Source organism: Ptychodera flava, chromosome 2 (assembly GCF_041260155.1).
Source record: "Ptychodera flava strain L36383 chromosome 2, AS_Pfla_20210202, whole genome shotgun sequence".
Classification (NCBI taxonomy): domain Eukaryota; kingdom Metazoa; phylum Hemichordata; class Enteropneusta; family Ptychoderidae; genus Ptychodera; species Ptychodera flava.
In genome coordinates, this window is record NC_091929.1 from 14605693 (window position 1) to 14621054 (window position 15362).

Sequence of the window (15362 nt, forward strand, 5' to 3'; positions counted from 1 at the left end):
TTTTTATATGTTATTTCAATTTTTATTTTATAATTCCAGTCATAATATTAGATTGGCCGTCAGGATTTCTGTCACTGTGTATAGTGAATATTATATTACCATGCCCTGCCCGTCGCATTTTGATTGGTCGAGCTGAACCACGTGACTGACCACAACTACACAGTAATGGTTTGTTTACATGCACGTGAATATGAATAATAAGATTAACAACTCAAAGTATCGTAACTTTACAGCTCAAACGTAAATCATAATCAATCACAAAATAAAATGGAGCACTTGTAGGTCAAGTTGAGATACTTTTTTCTGGAAACATCTCCGGATTTGCCAATTTTTTTACAGCGCGCGTGACAGTGCGTCGCGTATTACTCAGTTTCTGGGGCCCAGTTGTCGTTCGCTCCTGAAATTTTCGGAAATTTTGACGGTTTTCTTGGGTTCGCTGATAATATAATGGAAATAACAGACTCCGCTCTGACCATTAACGTTTATTTGTGGGCGCAGGCTCGAGGAAAGCCAAATTAACGGGCTCGGCAAGCCTCGCCCGTTAATTTTTGGCTTTCTTCTCGCCCTTGCCCACAAATAAACGTTAATGGTCAGCGCGTCGCCCGTTATTTCTATAGTATCTTTTTGTTTTGTCTTGTTTGAAACACTAATATATTATTTTCAAGATTTTCGCTTGTTTCCTTGGTGATTCTTTGGTTCAAACATTATTTAGAACATACTAGCTTTTTGTGGGAAATATTGTAGAGGGACTAACTGGCTGTATACATATAGGACATTTGTTTTGTCCAAAATTCGAATGGACTTTGCTTTAAATACGCTTGTCACCTGATAGCTGTGTCAACTATATTGTACATCAGAGATCTCATAGTTCTCAAAAATGTTGCCAAACATACATATCTGTAGGAGAAATGTGATATTGAAAATATCATCATATTTATATCTGGACCCTAACTTTCTATCAAAAGGACCCTACTTGTTTTCATGTCTGATACCGTGACGGCCCTCATCAGTTTACTCATATTTACGCATATCCTAGGGCCAAATCTTAAAGTTCTTCAGAAACCATTAAATTAATGTTTAAGTTCTCGCTTACTCATTTATATCAGAGAGCTTCAATCAATATCTAATCGCACAGGATAAGCCGTTGCGACACCCACCATGTATTAAATGCTTGCTGACCCTCTCCCTCTTACTGGACATGATATGATGGTGTTGAGAGAATATTGAAGAAACTTAATGAAATTAATAACATTCACAGTCTCAAATGAACGATAACAGTTAATTGTAGGAACACTTATATTGCATAACAAGTTGTTTGGGTTTGTAATCTAATTCAATAAAGCTGTATCTGACAATAGGAACATGCCACTTTCACGAGAACGGACGCTAAAAAATCGACTTCAAGTAACCCGTCGTCATCTCAGAACCTTCTTTCTTCGTTTGTCAACAGTCTCTCATGTAGTTACAGTGATTTAGACGCGCGAGTCCCTTGATATCATGGCATCCATACTAAAGGATCATTGGCGATTACGGCACGCCTGAAGTGAGTCACCATTACCTGTTTTGCAGGAACTTCAGAATTTTTGTCATGCTTAGTTACCAGACACGCTAATGACAATATCCCTGTTTGTATTCTCTTTAAATGTTTTCTTTCTGTTGAGCTGAAGGGAATGCTGTCTGAAGCACTATCTCCCCCCCCCAAAAAAAAAGTCAGGAGATCTAGAAAACCACGTTTGTGACATGTCAAATATTACAAGAATAGACAAAGAATTCTACCCTGATTGCCACGTTTCGAAAGCGCTTCAACACTGCATTGCAAGTAATGTTCTATGGCTCTTCTATTCATATTGAGATATCTTCTAGTTACTGTATTTGCTTTTCGTTGTCTTTAGATAGAACTACATTCTACAGATATGCCACTGTATCAAATAAGTATAGAAGTATACATAGGTCTATTCTATTCAGCTTTCATATACACTGCTGAAACAGCTTTTATTTATTTTATCCGTTCTAATTGCAGATTTAACCATTCAGTGTATTTTTCTGAGAAGATAAAAGGTAGTTTTTCTTTGTTCGTGCAACTGGGGGCAAGTGCTAATTATCTTGCAAACACCCACACAGTGTCCATGAATGACATATCGCAATCGACGCCCACGGGTGAAGATTTCGTGTAATGACGGACAGGAATGCAATTTCTATCGGTGAGGATCGTCGGTCTTTGCTTTTTTATTGTTATCGAGTCGTTCAAGTTCCTCTCGGGTTACGTATTGGCTCATGAGGTTGTATTTTATTTCGGGTGCTTCATCAGTCAAAAATATGTGAACGCAACAAAATGGTGTTATCAGACAAAGCTGCACCCACATGACTTGATTTTGTTGTCAACATAACGTTTAAAAGGAGTAGCATTTAATTACAATGAATCCTTTTCATTTCTGGGCATCAGACAATAAAGCATGCAGCTTTATTAACACACTAACCTACCATTTGGCAAGTGCGTCAATCAACAACCGGTTGACCATAACTTTGATAAACAATCCTGATTTATAATGAAATACATTTTGTCAAACTGTTGACGATTTTTACATTATCAGTAGTCACGCACAATGTCTGAAAAGTGGATTAATTGCTGTGGTACTGTTCATTTTCTTCGAAATGCATAATGACAATTATCGACTTGTATCGTATAACCCATTATCATAATTGATAATTCAGCAAGAAGAAGAAATCATAGACAGTATATTACGAGTATTGTATCTTCATAATTGCAATTCACGATACTTGCTTGTTATTGGGCTTCAACTGATGAGAAGTAAAAGGCCGTGGTCTCATTTTTTTGACCCTTCAACAGACAGCGGTATGATATTTCCAAAATCCATCAATCTGAAGATACGTTGCTATTGCAGGCTTCGTTTTTTAATCCTAAATAAATTGATACCTTAATCAAAAAATATAATTTCTTTTTGAAGGAAACATTAGAAGTGAAAATAATTTTACGAAATATTTCACAAAGAAAGTAAGGCCGCCATGGTGTCAATTATCTGTTACAATATCACGTTGTGGCTATTTGCAGGTCATCCGTGAGGGGATAAGTGACCGTTAAGATAAAAGCAGCTTGCGTCCCCCATGTGGCATTGGTAAACGTCCTACTTTTGACGGTCAGACCATCTGTCTCCAGTTGTCGCATCATTATATCCTCGTGTCAGGATATATTAATTGTCTATTCCATGACCGGATGTTTTTATCGCAATTTCAGGATGGCAACTAGTCAATTCCTAGTTGCATCTAAGATTGCTACAATACATTCGGTTTCACCTGTTAACTCTGATTTTTTGTAAACAGGACCACAATCGCTATTGATAACAATGGCTGTAGGTCAAACCAAGGGGGTGAAAGGACGACGTTCTTGACGGTATTTAGCAAGCACATAAGTCAAAGTGTCAATAAATGCAACTTTTCTCATCTCGAACAGAATAGTATTACCTGAAAGACACAAGCTCTACGTTTTTGGTGTGTTTTTTGCTCAAAAAATACCATCAAATTTTCCTCAAACATACTTTCAATTTCTCCCGACAAATCATTTATCTCTAAACGGCCTTGTATGTCATTCTTTTGACAACATTTCAGTCGAGTGACGACGGGATTGTGACACATGAGCGTTGAGATACTCCCTACCTCCATGCAGAGTCTCTTCCTACCTCCATAAACTGAGCGACAAGATCATGGAATCTTCAGATTCGTCACGAGTTGCTGCATCTGGATGACCGGAAACTAAACAGGAGGCACTGGTTGAACTTTTATGAGGTGACAACTCAAACTCGACAGTGGAAAAATGATACCGAGTGATCTGTTCAGCGTATTGTCGTTGTGTAAACATAATCCCTCGCAATGCAGTTACTTTCAAGGAGAGCTTTAGAGATGTGAAATACTTACTAGATAAGCCTTCGTGTGAACTTCGGAAAGGCGAAAAAAGTCGATCGAATTGGCTTTGGGGGGCCCATCCATCTGCAACTTTCACTTGCTTATAACTATCTACAGCGCGCAACTCTCGATGTCAGATATGGGTAGAACTTATCTCCAAGGTATGCAGATTGATTTTAAAAGTAGTTGTTTCGGCACGGCATAGACACTTTAAGTGAATTATGCAAACACGTAAAGATATGCGCATATATTAAAATTCAAGTGAGTTAAATTTCAAAAAATATAAACCAAGCGGGTCACTTGTATGCCTGTATAATTTTGCAAGGATATTTACAAGGGGCTCAATGACTTTAATACTTTTCAATTTAGGAGTTCGAAAAGTTCGGATAAGCGGAAAAAAGGTAATTGTATCTATTCTGAGACTCACGCCTATGTCCAGCTTTGCCTTCACCGTATATTCATCGATAGCACGCTTTTAAAGATTGCCACAAGGGAATATCAGATATCAAAATATGAGAATCAGAAATGAGGACTGTAGAGCCTGTGGAACATTCTAATTTCGTGATTCATGAACATCTTCCTTTAAGTCTTTCATTAGGGATTATCGGTGGCTGATTGTGTCTAGGATTTGATAAAACCAGGGACTGGCATTAACGAATGCCGCTATGTTGCATGTCTTGCGACACTCAGGATTGCCTGGATTGATGAAATCTGCAGACACTCATAATCTTTGTGTAATGATATCATTCGTAACTTTTAACCTTTCCATTACAATGGAATGTCCTCCACCCTTTATGTTTAAATTATTGTGAATGTGAACCTGTGTGCATGTAAATATGGGTGCGGAGATGTGAAAAGGTGAAACTCCCCTTGGGCCCTCAGACCACTTGTTATTCAATTTTACCTCGCCAACATTTTACGTCAGCTGGCACAAAGGCATAATCATTATTCAAATTACGTTTATGTTCGTTCATCTATTTCCGTTAAATATAGTTTTACTTCCTTTCTACTTGGAATAAGCTCTTCACTTACCAAGAAACTGCTCGACAACAATTGTTTTCTCAGTAGATGCAGTAGTTTTCTTCCACCCTACGTGTAATGTTAAATGATATTTGACAGTCCTGACCATTTTATAAATAGTTTGTCCGCCTATTGTTCTTCAGGTCCCCCCGGCAAACTGGACTCGGAATCAACCGAGAACCCCTTTAAAATACACTTAAATGTCAAAAACATGACACCTTATTGAAATGTTCTCTTTTCCGAGGGTCATGCCTTGATAGAATAGAAAACCAAGCAAACTACCTGCATATCTATCTTTAATAACAAAGCCATTGGGCTATCATGGCTTCATATTGAGTCATTGATTTTTCTCGATAATATCAACCGATGTATACATACGCAGACCTCTAGCTATGCTACTGACTCTAAACTTCATTCCCGTGATGCCAAATTCCTTTTTGAGCGGAGATATACCAACATATAGGCATCTTCTCACATGTCATAATCAATGCTTTGCGTGTGAAGAACCTGGTCTCGTTCTCAAAAGCCCAGGATAGAACTGAATCCCACTTTAGAGCGTCTTCTGTCCCAATCTTTTTGAGATTGGGGATTTATCCGAGCGGTTTTGTCTGTGGCTTCTCTGCTAGGTGACTAGGTACCGTACGTTGTGAGTTCGAACCCCAGTGAAACCACCATATTTTCTATCCTGGGTTGATAGCTCTGCTGGTGGACAGAATAGTCTTTGAGGCTATCTTTCGCTCAGTTTAAGCGATGTCTCATTGCTTTGCTTTGATAAAGTTTGTGTGTGATAGTGAGCGTACAAGCGTGAGTGCTTCACGGGCTCTACAGCGTGTGGAGGGGTCGCAGCCAGAAAAATTGTATAACATCTTTAGCTCGGTTATTAAACCAATCTTGTTGAGATTGGGGAGTTGGCCGAGCGATTTTGTCTGTGGCTTCTCTGCTTGGTGACTAGGTACCGTACGTTGTGAGTTCGAACCCCCGTGAAAGCACCATATGCGTAGAAGTTTTAAAACCAGTGAGCACTGACTATAGATACATGCTTCACTATCCAACATACGTTGATTATAAACAACAATTGGTCTAGCTTTGCTAAACGTTTACCTTTGTCGTCATGTAGGAAGGGCTTGACCTTATATTGTTTGATAGATTTTTTCTGGCCTATACTTCATAAGTATCCATGCATGAGTTTGTTAATACGTTTACATCTTCCAATATTCACACTGGTCTAAGTGCTGATTCAAAAGCACATATCTTTGGGCACATAGTCTTATTTTGGGCCTATAATATAATGTTAACCTTATCAATCTTAGACAAGATTGATAACGATTGGTATAGGTCGATCAATGGTGGTGAAGTGTTTGTGTTCTTGATGGTTCATTATGAGAGAAGTGAAAGTTTTAATGAACTATTTATAATCTTATTCATAATACCTCTTTATTTACACACTGTATTCTGGCAACCTGTGGAGATAAGCACGTAATATATGTCAAAATTTGTGTTATACCTGCAAGTTACAGAGCTTAGCATAGTCCTTCTTATAGCTTAAACTAATTCAGTCACCAGTATGGCTACAGAACTTTGAGGGTATTCACGAGAATTTAACAGACTCACTGAGAAAAAAATACAATTTCACCAAACATCAAAACGACAAAAGTTTATGGAATCGGTATTTAGGACTGTGAAACACACTTATCTCGCGATTCATAACCGGTATATTTACTGTATATCTGGTATATTGGTGATCATCGACTAGCATTGACTAATGGCTGTATTGTTATCGTTTTAAACATTTAGGATGGACTGATGTGAAGAAAAAACCTACGTTCGTTCATTATGCATAACTTATTAACTTTTTATCACGGTCTTTTGGCCTGCTCTGTCTGCATTTGAATGGGAGGGGGCGGGGGCGAAATCAGTTTAACCTCGAAAAAGGTCATAAGGCCATGTCTTATTGAATGGTACCTATCCATGTTTTTTTTTCCTCATTTAGCTACGAAAACACAATGACTCATATGTAAGTGCTCAGTGCTCTTTCATCAATTCCAGAATTTTTTTACTTTAATTTTATTTGAATAAGCTTTTCGTTTACCAAATTATTCAACAACAATTATTTTCCCGGTACAAAAACTAAGTTCTCTTCCACACTACGTGTAATATAAATGATATTCGACAGCCCTGGCCATTTTATAAACGATATGCCCGTTAATTATTAGTCTGACCTCCAGCAAATCAGAAGAACCGACCCCGGGATCCCTATACAATACACTTAAATGTCAAAAACGTGATACCATATTGAAATTTCCTCTTTTAGTGGATTCGAAGCTCTGCTAATAATACAATATAATGCTATGAGCTGATTTTTACTCAATAGCTCAAAAGGTTAATAGCAGAAAGTATCCTTAGTAATAAAGTAAGTGGGTTACCCTTTTTAGGCGTCCTCTCATGTGTCAGAATCAAAGTTTGCATGTAATTCTCCTGCCCTCATTCTCAACAACCTCGGATTGCAGGAATTGAGGTCAGGTAGAGGTCGTTCGTTGCAAACATCTGTTATTCCCACTTTTCTTTCAGCATGTATAATGATACTCAGAAGTTTTGAAAATCACATGACACGCCTGTCTTCGCATTTAAGCACTTTCGCCGACAAATTCTCACCCCGCACATCATGTTATGTCCTCATATATTGTCTCTTTTTGGATTCATTGACAAAAGCTTTTAATGCTTAGTTGCCTTCTAAACTCGCAGTTTTTTCTCCATCACGTAAACACAAATGTTACATAAAAATGGCTAGAATCTAGAAATCACCTAACGTGTTCACTACAGTACAGGGGTTTTCCTTTAAGACCATATGTTTCAAATATACAGTTATCGATATCTATCCACACATATGTAGTTTTAAGAAGGAAGCTTGTTTTCAGACAGAGTAACTATCAAAAAACTATGGCGTATCGCGTTAAGAACTCTTTATGATTGTATCATCTGCAAGTCTAGAAGGATATTATGACGTGTTGATATGGCGGTAAACGTGTTTTTGAAAAGGGAATTCTACCTAAACATTGTTTAGTGGTATCCTGCTTGAAGGGGTTCTGAAATGTTGATTTTGGAAATTCTTGACTTATGATGCTTCGCAATGAGCAGCTCAAGGAGTGCTTTGAGGACGACTGAACAGACTATCCCGAAGAGTAGCTAATGATGTGTTTGTAGCCGCGTTTGAAGAAACTCTAATACCAGAAATGCAAATTTCAAGAGTTATGGATCATATTCTACCAAAGTATTGTACTTGTCTCAGATTGTGATCGCCGACAGGTTTGTGCCTGTGGAGGGAATATGTCGTCCTGATATGAACACAGTAATTTGAAACTTGGGCTCCACGTGTTCCAGGATCATGTGCACAAGCTTCTACGCCCACTTTCTTCGTTTGATCGACCGGTAAATTCTCCTCACCCATTCATAGTTTGGGTGGAAAACTTAAGAGACTCGCCTTTAAGACTAAAGCAAGTGTAATAGGATCAGCATTTAGAGAGAATACGTCTCGAGGACAGATATTCGGACTCTCAAATTTTACAATTCTTTTCTGGTCTACAGTTTCGGGGGGGGGGGGAGTAGGGGCATTTTTAAGCTCTTGGATTAAGTTAACTTTTCGCGGTCTTAGTTTGTTGAAATCAAAAATTTAATTTTTCCTCATAGATTTCACACAGGGATGACGGCCATTTTGCATATCGAATTTCGGTAAATATTACAAGGTAATTTGTCTTCTAGTATCAAACTTTGCACAGTTAGGCCTACCTCTAATTATTATGCTCCATTTGACAAAAGAACGGTTGAAATCTTCGGAGGGGAAAGTTTGAGCAAATGCTTATAAGGCAAAATATCGAGAAACGTACTGCCTTAAAACGTTTTTGCAGGACGTTTTCTTCAAACGACACGTCATAACGAGGTCAAGAATGATGCTATTCTAATCTCGTCCATAATATGTTCTGCTGCATTTACGTCACGATTACCATTTAATACAAAAACATCTCCGACCATTATACAATAAGATCAAAGTATTTATACAAAACAGCACATTCAATTTGCGTTTTCTATCGACTTGTGATGTGAACTACCGTACAAATTTCTATTCAAACTTAAACATTTTACATGTGATAAAGTGAGAATCGCGATTATGTTACCAGTTGTGACAAGAGATTGGCAGGCTTACACAGCTAGAAAACTACAGGCAGATTTCAGGACATGCCTGTAACAGGGTCTGTGCAGTACCTGTAACAGGCCCTGAGAAACAACCTCTGTTACAGGACCTGAAAAACTGGTCAGATTTCAGGGCTGTGTGGACAGGTCTGATTCAGGTCTGGTAGTACAGGACTGTATACAGTGCGAAAATTTCTGACTGTATCCAGTACTGTGAACACAGCACTGAAACATGGATGTATGCACATGAATGTGCCCAGTGCTGAGTTCACAGGGCTGTTACAGGACCTGAAAATTCGCTAGATTTCAGAGATGTATCCACAGGTCTGAATCAGAACCGGTACTACATGACTGTATACAGAGCGAAAATTTCTGACTGTATCCAGTGCTGACTTTGACTTTGATAGTGGCCATTTCCAGTAGGTTTACATGGTTTGTTTATTTGAAAATTACCAAGATATTTATCGAAATTCCAATCAATATGATGTTCGTTTTTTAAACATTCTTCGGTTTGCCTGTACAGATAATGCAATCATGTTCAGTACAATGACCAATGTAAAAATAGATCATTTCATATGGAACTCCCAACACTCACATTTGCACTCATCACACATTTTGAATGTTAAAAAACATCGACCATCAAAGGTATTGGGAACAATAATAAATATTTATTAAAACGTTACAAATTACAAACTATAATCAAAATTAACATCAAACTGGAAGAACCTTTCCAGGTCAGTAACACTGGCGGCCAGACGCGCTCTCCAAAGGCTATATGAACTGAAAAACCCGTGGTGGCGTGGGCTTTCCTCTCTGACGAACTTGCGCTAGAAATGAGAATGAAATGGAAAATATTATGCAAACCACCAACAAAGGAAGGTCACATTGTTTCATGCATAATTGTAGAGATACCTAAAGGTAATAATCAGTGGTTATTACTGTGTGAACATGATGCGAAAGTTTATATACATTCATTAATTTTGTGGAATTTCCTGTTTAAAGATGGACAATCGGTGAAATTGAAAGTAATGTCATTTCTCTGAATCGTAATTATTATCAAAATGTGTAATAAAATTTGGGGTTGCCGTGTTTGTGAGATTCAAGACTATGAATTTTAACATTTATGAGAAAAAATGCCGAGTCAACTAATGCATTTTTCATGGACGAAATAATTCGATGCCGTTTATCTCAAAATCAAGCGCGGTGATCATATCATTTTATTTGATGACTATTATTTCTTTTTTTGATTGAGCTTTGTACAACATTTCATGAAAATGACAATAGGAGAAGTTGCTTTTCTAGGAATTTTCAATATAATCCTATGGAAAGGGACAAATTCCATGTGCGCGTAACGATCGTATATCCTTAATGCCTTTTAAAATACATTGTCTATAAACCTGACCGCAAGTTATGCCTTCATCAATTTAATCGTCAGTTATTTTTAGATTAATATCAATTTCAAGTGCATACAGAATATACAATCTGCAACAGTTTTACTTACCAATAATGCAATCTCAATTTCAGCATTTCTGTCTGCTTTTACAAATTTTTGTGCACACAAGTTCTTTGTTAGTTTTTTTGTTGTCATCTTCAGATACTTGGTGCGTCCTGCTTCCCCAAGAAGCTGCAATTGATAAGAAAAGAAGATTGTTATATGTCAAGCAATCATATGTCAGTCAGCTATAAAAACACCATTTCCATAATAACATGTACATATTGCCTTAGTCTTTACTTCTGCTGATTCTCTGTAAAGGTTGAGTTAAACAGACATATTTAATTGGCCCTAAACTAAATTCTGTGCAAACAGCTAGGCCTCACCAAGGGCACTGTCGAGTGATAGTGACCCAACCTACCAAAGATTAAACCCCAACCCCTTTTCCAACTCAAAATCAAACCTCGCAAGTTTTTGAAAAAATGTAAACCACAACTGATTTATGATATGTCGTGCAAATAATTCGTACAAAAATAAATGTACATGTACATTTTTGTGACATCATGGATATCACTTGCATAAAACTTACATTTGCATAAAACTCGTTGACCATTTTGGAAAATGCTGCATTTTTATCCGTTAATTAATTATTTTTAAATAATCAGTCATACGTTAAAAGCACGTTAGAGGAAACACAATAGTTTAGACCTTATAACCAACACGTGTTTCAATTCAAAATTGTGTCTCTTCTTGGATAACAATGTCCCATACAGTAATCCTACAACCTAGAAAGTTCAAACTGAAACGGTTAGTGTGTAGGGGCCAATTTCACACATTTAAGTGTTCCTGGAAATTGAAGGATTTCTCTTCGCTTGTATCATGATTTACATTAGGACCCCATAGTTCATAATGCCTTTCTTTGCACAATGTCCAACGATTTTAATCATTAAGACATATCCAAAGATTATATTGCTATATGGAATCATTGTACATGTTTTATGAGCTCTTTGTTTTACTTACTTTTCTGATTTCTTCCTGTCTCCAATCTCCCAATTTTCTGAGGCATAGGCTTGTCAAATATTGCATCTTTGACAATGATGCAGCTGCTGCAGGCATAATGCTCTGAATAATTCTCTGAAAGATGAGTGGCAGAGCAAAATAAAATTTATTTTATTTTTCACTAAATCTGTAACTTGTTTACATGTACTTAATGTTAACTATATGGTCACCGCGCTAAACTTTGAGATCAATGGCAGTGAATTATTTCGCCCATAGAAAATGCATTAGTGGAAAAATGGTGACTTGGCATTTTTTCTCATAAATGTCAAAATTCACAGTGTTGTATCTCAAAAACAAGTTTGGTGACACCCATATTTTATCACAAATTTTGATTATAATTACAGAGAAGAATCCAAAAATCAACAATTTTACCACGAATTCGGACGCATACGCGTTTTAGAACTTGTCTGTGCCGCAATGGATTATTTTGTAGTGCACATGTTTGACATCACCTGCCATTGTTGAAATTGCGCTTTTACCTAATTTTTGACCCAATCTCTTAGAAATACACGTGACCTATAACCTTGTCATATTTTTACCCCTTAGGAAACTGTTTTTTCTTAAATATGAGCGAAAAATGAAGACAAATTAATTCCTCTCTTGGAATTTCCCTCCCCGAATGACAACAAAACTTAAAGACTGCTTATTGATATAATTGAATGTCTACATTGTAAAATACCATGCGACCATGCCCTGTACATGCACAAAATAGAACAACGGAAGAGTTACCACTCTGAAGTACTCTTAAATGCCATGCTACCATACCCTGTGCATGCACAATAAAGACAATGGAAGGGTTATCACTCTCAAATGCCATCGCTGTACGTGGCCAATAAAGAACAATGGAAGAGTTACCACTCTGAAGTACTCTCAAATGCCATGCTACCATACCCTGTGCATACACAGATCAATGGAAGTGTCTTGAGAACGACAATTTTCAGAGAGTTGCAGCTCGACGCTCATGCGAATTTAAATCACACCTCATGTCCTGTTGTATGTTATCCAGCAGTATAACTTAGTATTCAGCATACATTGAGTACAAATGAGAGTAAATGGAACCCACAGTTTTGTTATCATTGAATCACTACAATTTGCCAACATTGGGTATTATTACCTGTATTTTTTGTCTAGAAATATCCCTCAATGTACTATGCACATACTCTTTTCCCAGAGCTCCCATGAGATGAACCTGAAGACAAAAAATAGATCTTGGTGAGATTAAATAATTGCATACAGTCACTCTCGGTTAATAGTTTTAAGTCCTGGTCACTAATTTTGGGCCTTTTTAAAAAGGTTTTTGTATCTTTTAGCAACTATAGTTTCTTGTTCAACTCCGAAAAGTATTTGGGTGGGGTGGGGCCCGGGCGGGGACAGGCTGGCCGCGGTCGCAACTTGAGTGAAGCATGGAATACTACTTGAGTACGTTAAAATATTCCTGATGTTTTCATGTTTTATTTTGATGCAGAGTAAAACAAAATATCGCCGTAGGATTGCAATTCCATCAACCTGAATTCAAGCGGGAGTACATCGCTACACCCGAGTTTAATCAAATTGCATACAACGTTCGACAAAGTCATCCATAATTTCGACAATACCATACTTGTATCTAAGTGTGGCGGGCTGACAAACCCACTGCATAAATATTTTTGCGTATTTCAACCAGGTTCAAATAGATAGTCGAGAAAGCGATTATCTATATGGTTCAACACAATAAGATCGGTATCCGTGAGAAATTACTGCGCATGTGTTACGGCGGATGTGGGAACCTTACAACTGAACTTTGGTATCCATTGTTATCCAGCTATTAATGTGCTCGAAAATGACGACAGCTTCGTGTCTAACCTGCGCGTCTGTCGACGTTATGGGATAGAAGTTGTTATAATAAAAGTTTGTCACCACCCTAGGGCGTACGTTTTATCGTAAGACAAGTTGAGACTTTATCTATCCTGAGACACTGAAAAAAATATTGACTTTGTATTATAAACCCTCTTTCTTCTAACATTCGCATTTGCATTGTTATAAATGTATTTGAACTTTACAATATCGAAAACCAGTCAACGGCCACAGATGCTTTGTGACTCACAATTGTTTTTAGGTAGGATTTTTATGTGCGCCCTATATGATAAAATGTGTGACATCGGGCCCTGGACTAAGGCAACACCGTACATTGTGTGTAGAGAAAATAATTCTCACTCTCACCTGGGACGAATATACCTAACATATTAGCGCTCCTCGTCAATGAGATAACACAAATTTTATTTTATTCGTTACCAACAATTTACATTTATTTTATTAAATTACTGAAACATTGCCGGTTACGATTTCAGATAAACCCTTTCAAAAACATGAATGAAAAAAGTTTGTGAAAAGGGTCGCCCACTTACGATTATTCCTTTGTGAATGTCAAGTCATTTGATCTACATGAGAAAAGGCGGGTCACGACCTACTTTTGCAAACTACCATTCGCTCCCAAGAGTTCTGAATATCAAATGAGATGTTGATTTTATGTTAATATATTCTCCTTATATGGTTTCAGGGCGGACCGGGATCCATCTAAAATTTAAACTGCGCAACCTCAGGGATCGTCATCCACATATTTGGTTCTCATTTGCATAACAATACCCGAGAGGCACATCTTCGTTCTATTCGCGTCGTTTCCGATCCCTGTTGGTATACTAGTCCCAGCTCTCACTAACTAATTTCGGGGAGAAAGCAGCTGCAGCCGCCCAGACAGGAAACGCTGGCTGGAAAAAATGCCGTCCCCCCTAATACACTCGACTGACAAAGCCAAAAAATATGTTTTATGCTTTCTATTTGTTTGTGACTGTCATGTTACACAAGCAGTATGGACAAACTTACTCGCATTGCGCTTGATTCTGTCGAAATCGAAGCAATCGCACACCACCAAAAATAACTGTCCTATTTTCGCGCTCCCCAAAATTTGTTTTTCACCGAAGTTTATCTTGTAAGTCTAGGGTGTAGGATAACGCAGGTCTTCATGATAAGTGCATTAGTTACTTACGTATTCTGGATCTTCTTTAGTCAATTTAAAGTCTTCAACGTAGTCTTTTTTTGTCGTTTTTTCGATTCTTCTTAGTCTTTCTTCCATCCGCTCTTGATTTTCTTTCATTTCATTTAACATGCTGATGATTTTTTCATTCTGCTTTTTCAGCTCTTCGGAGCATGTGCAACTTTCTGTATTCAGAGAAACAGGAATTGCGGGTTAATCAAGACATGCGGAAAACTACCGTATCTTTTTTTGGCCATGGTCAATCACTTTCTATAAGCTAAGTCTCGATAACCATTGAGTTTTCATGTCAAACTCTTTTCGGACAAGTCGAGAAATAAAATCTGTATGGCCTATCTACCAAAATATTATCAAATATAAAAGCATGGTGTTGACAAAATAGACAACATTTAAAAAGTAAAGTGCTCGAAAAGTTTGTTTGCAATCTGAGATAAGAGTTTTGCTGCCGCCATTTCGTAGGCCTAGATGGTATGACCGTATGTATTGCCAAGGGACGTGATAAACAGGGAAATAATTGATGAAAACGCTAATGCAAAATGCTAATAGCCTCTGCTACATACATTTAAATTTTGTCGAACCCCGGTCACATACAAAAACACACATCCTATTTTTTAAATATTTTAGGAAGATGCGAACAATTTTAAGTTTAGCTACGGTCGGGCGCTGTTTTATTTTCTAAATCATGGGTCGGGATACGTAAAACATAATTTAGGCCTACCA

The 15362-nt window shown here is 37.6% G+C and overlaps 2 protein-coding genes across 2 annotated transcripts in view; one reads left to right on the forward strand and one right to left on the reverse strand.

The window, feature by feature from the left end:
- LOC139115441 (metallophosphoesterase domain-containing protein 1-like) overlaps positions 1-616 on the forward strand; it is a 178849-nt gene extending 178233 nt beyond the window's left edge. Inside the window, exon 9 of the transcript XR_011548126.1 lies at positions 85-616. The gene's annotated coding sequence lies outside the window, so the exon portion shown is untranslated. The remainder of the gene's footprint in view (positions 1-84) is intronic.
- Positions 617-9779: 9163 nt separating this feature from the next.
- LOC139115459 (uncharacterized) lies at positions 9780-15233 on the reverse strand. The gene is made up of 5 exons (XM_070677572.1): positions 14637-15233; positions 12729-12803; positions 11576-11689; positions 10625-10747; positions 9780-9950 (listed from the first exon to the last, which is right to left on the reverse strand). The coding sequence occupies exons 1-5, from the start codon at positions 14754-14756 to the stop codon at positions 9810-9812; spliced, it is 573 nt and encodes a 190-aa protein (XP_070533673.1). The 5' UTR covers positions 14757-15233; the 3' UTR covers positions 9780-9809.
- Between the last annotated feature and the right edge of the window lie 129 nt (positions 15234-15362).

Excerpts from the sequence above, each read along its gene's own strand:
- LOC139115459 (XM_070677572.1), bottom strand. The coding sequence starts at position 14,756 with ATGTTAAATGAAATGAAAGAAAATCAAGAGCGGATGGAAGAAAGACTA. Across the intron at positions 11,690-12,728 it reads TTTCTAGACAAAAAATACAG|AGAATTATTCAGAGCATTAT; the intron begins GTAATAATACCC and ends CTCATCTTTCAG. Across the intron at positions 10,748-11,575 it reads GACAGGAAGAAATCAGAAAA|CTTCTTGGGGAAGCAGGACG; the intron begins GTAAGTAAAACA and ends TATCAATTGCAG.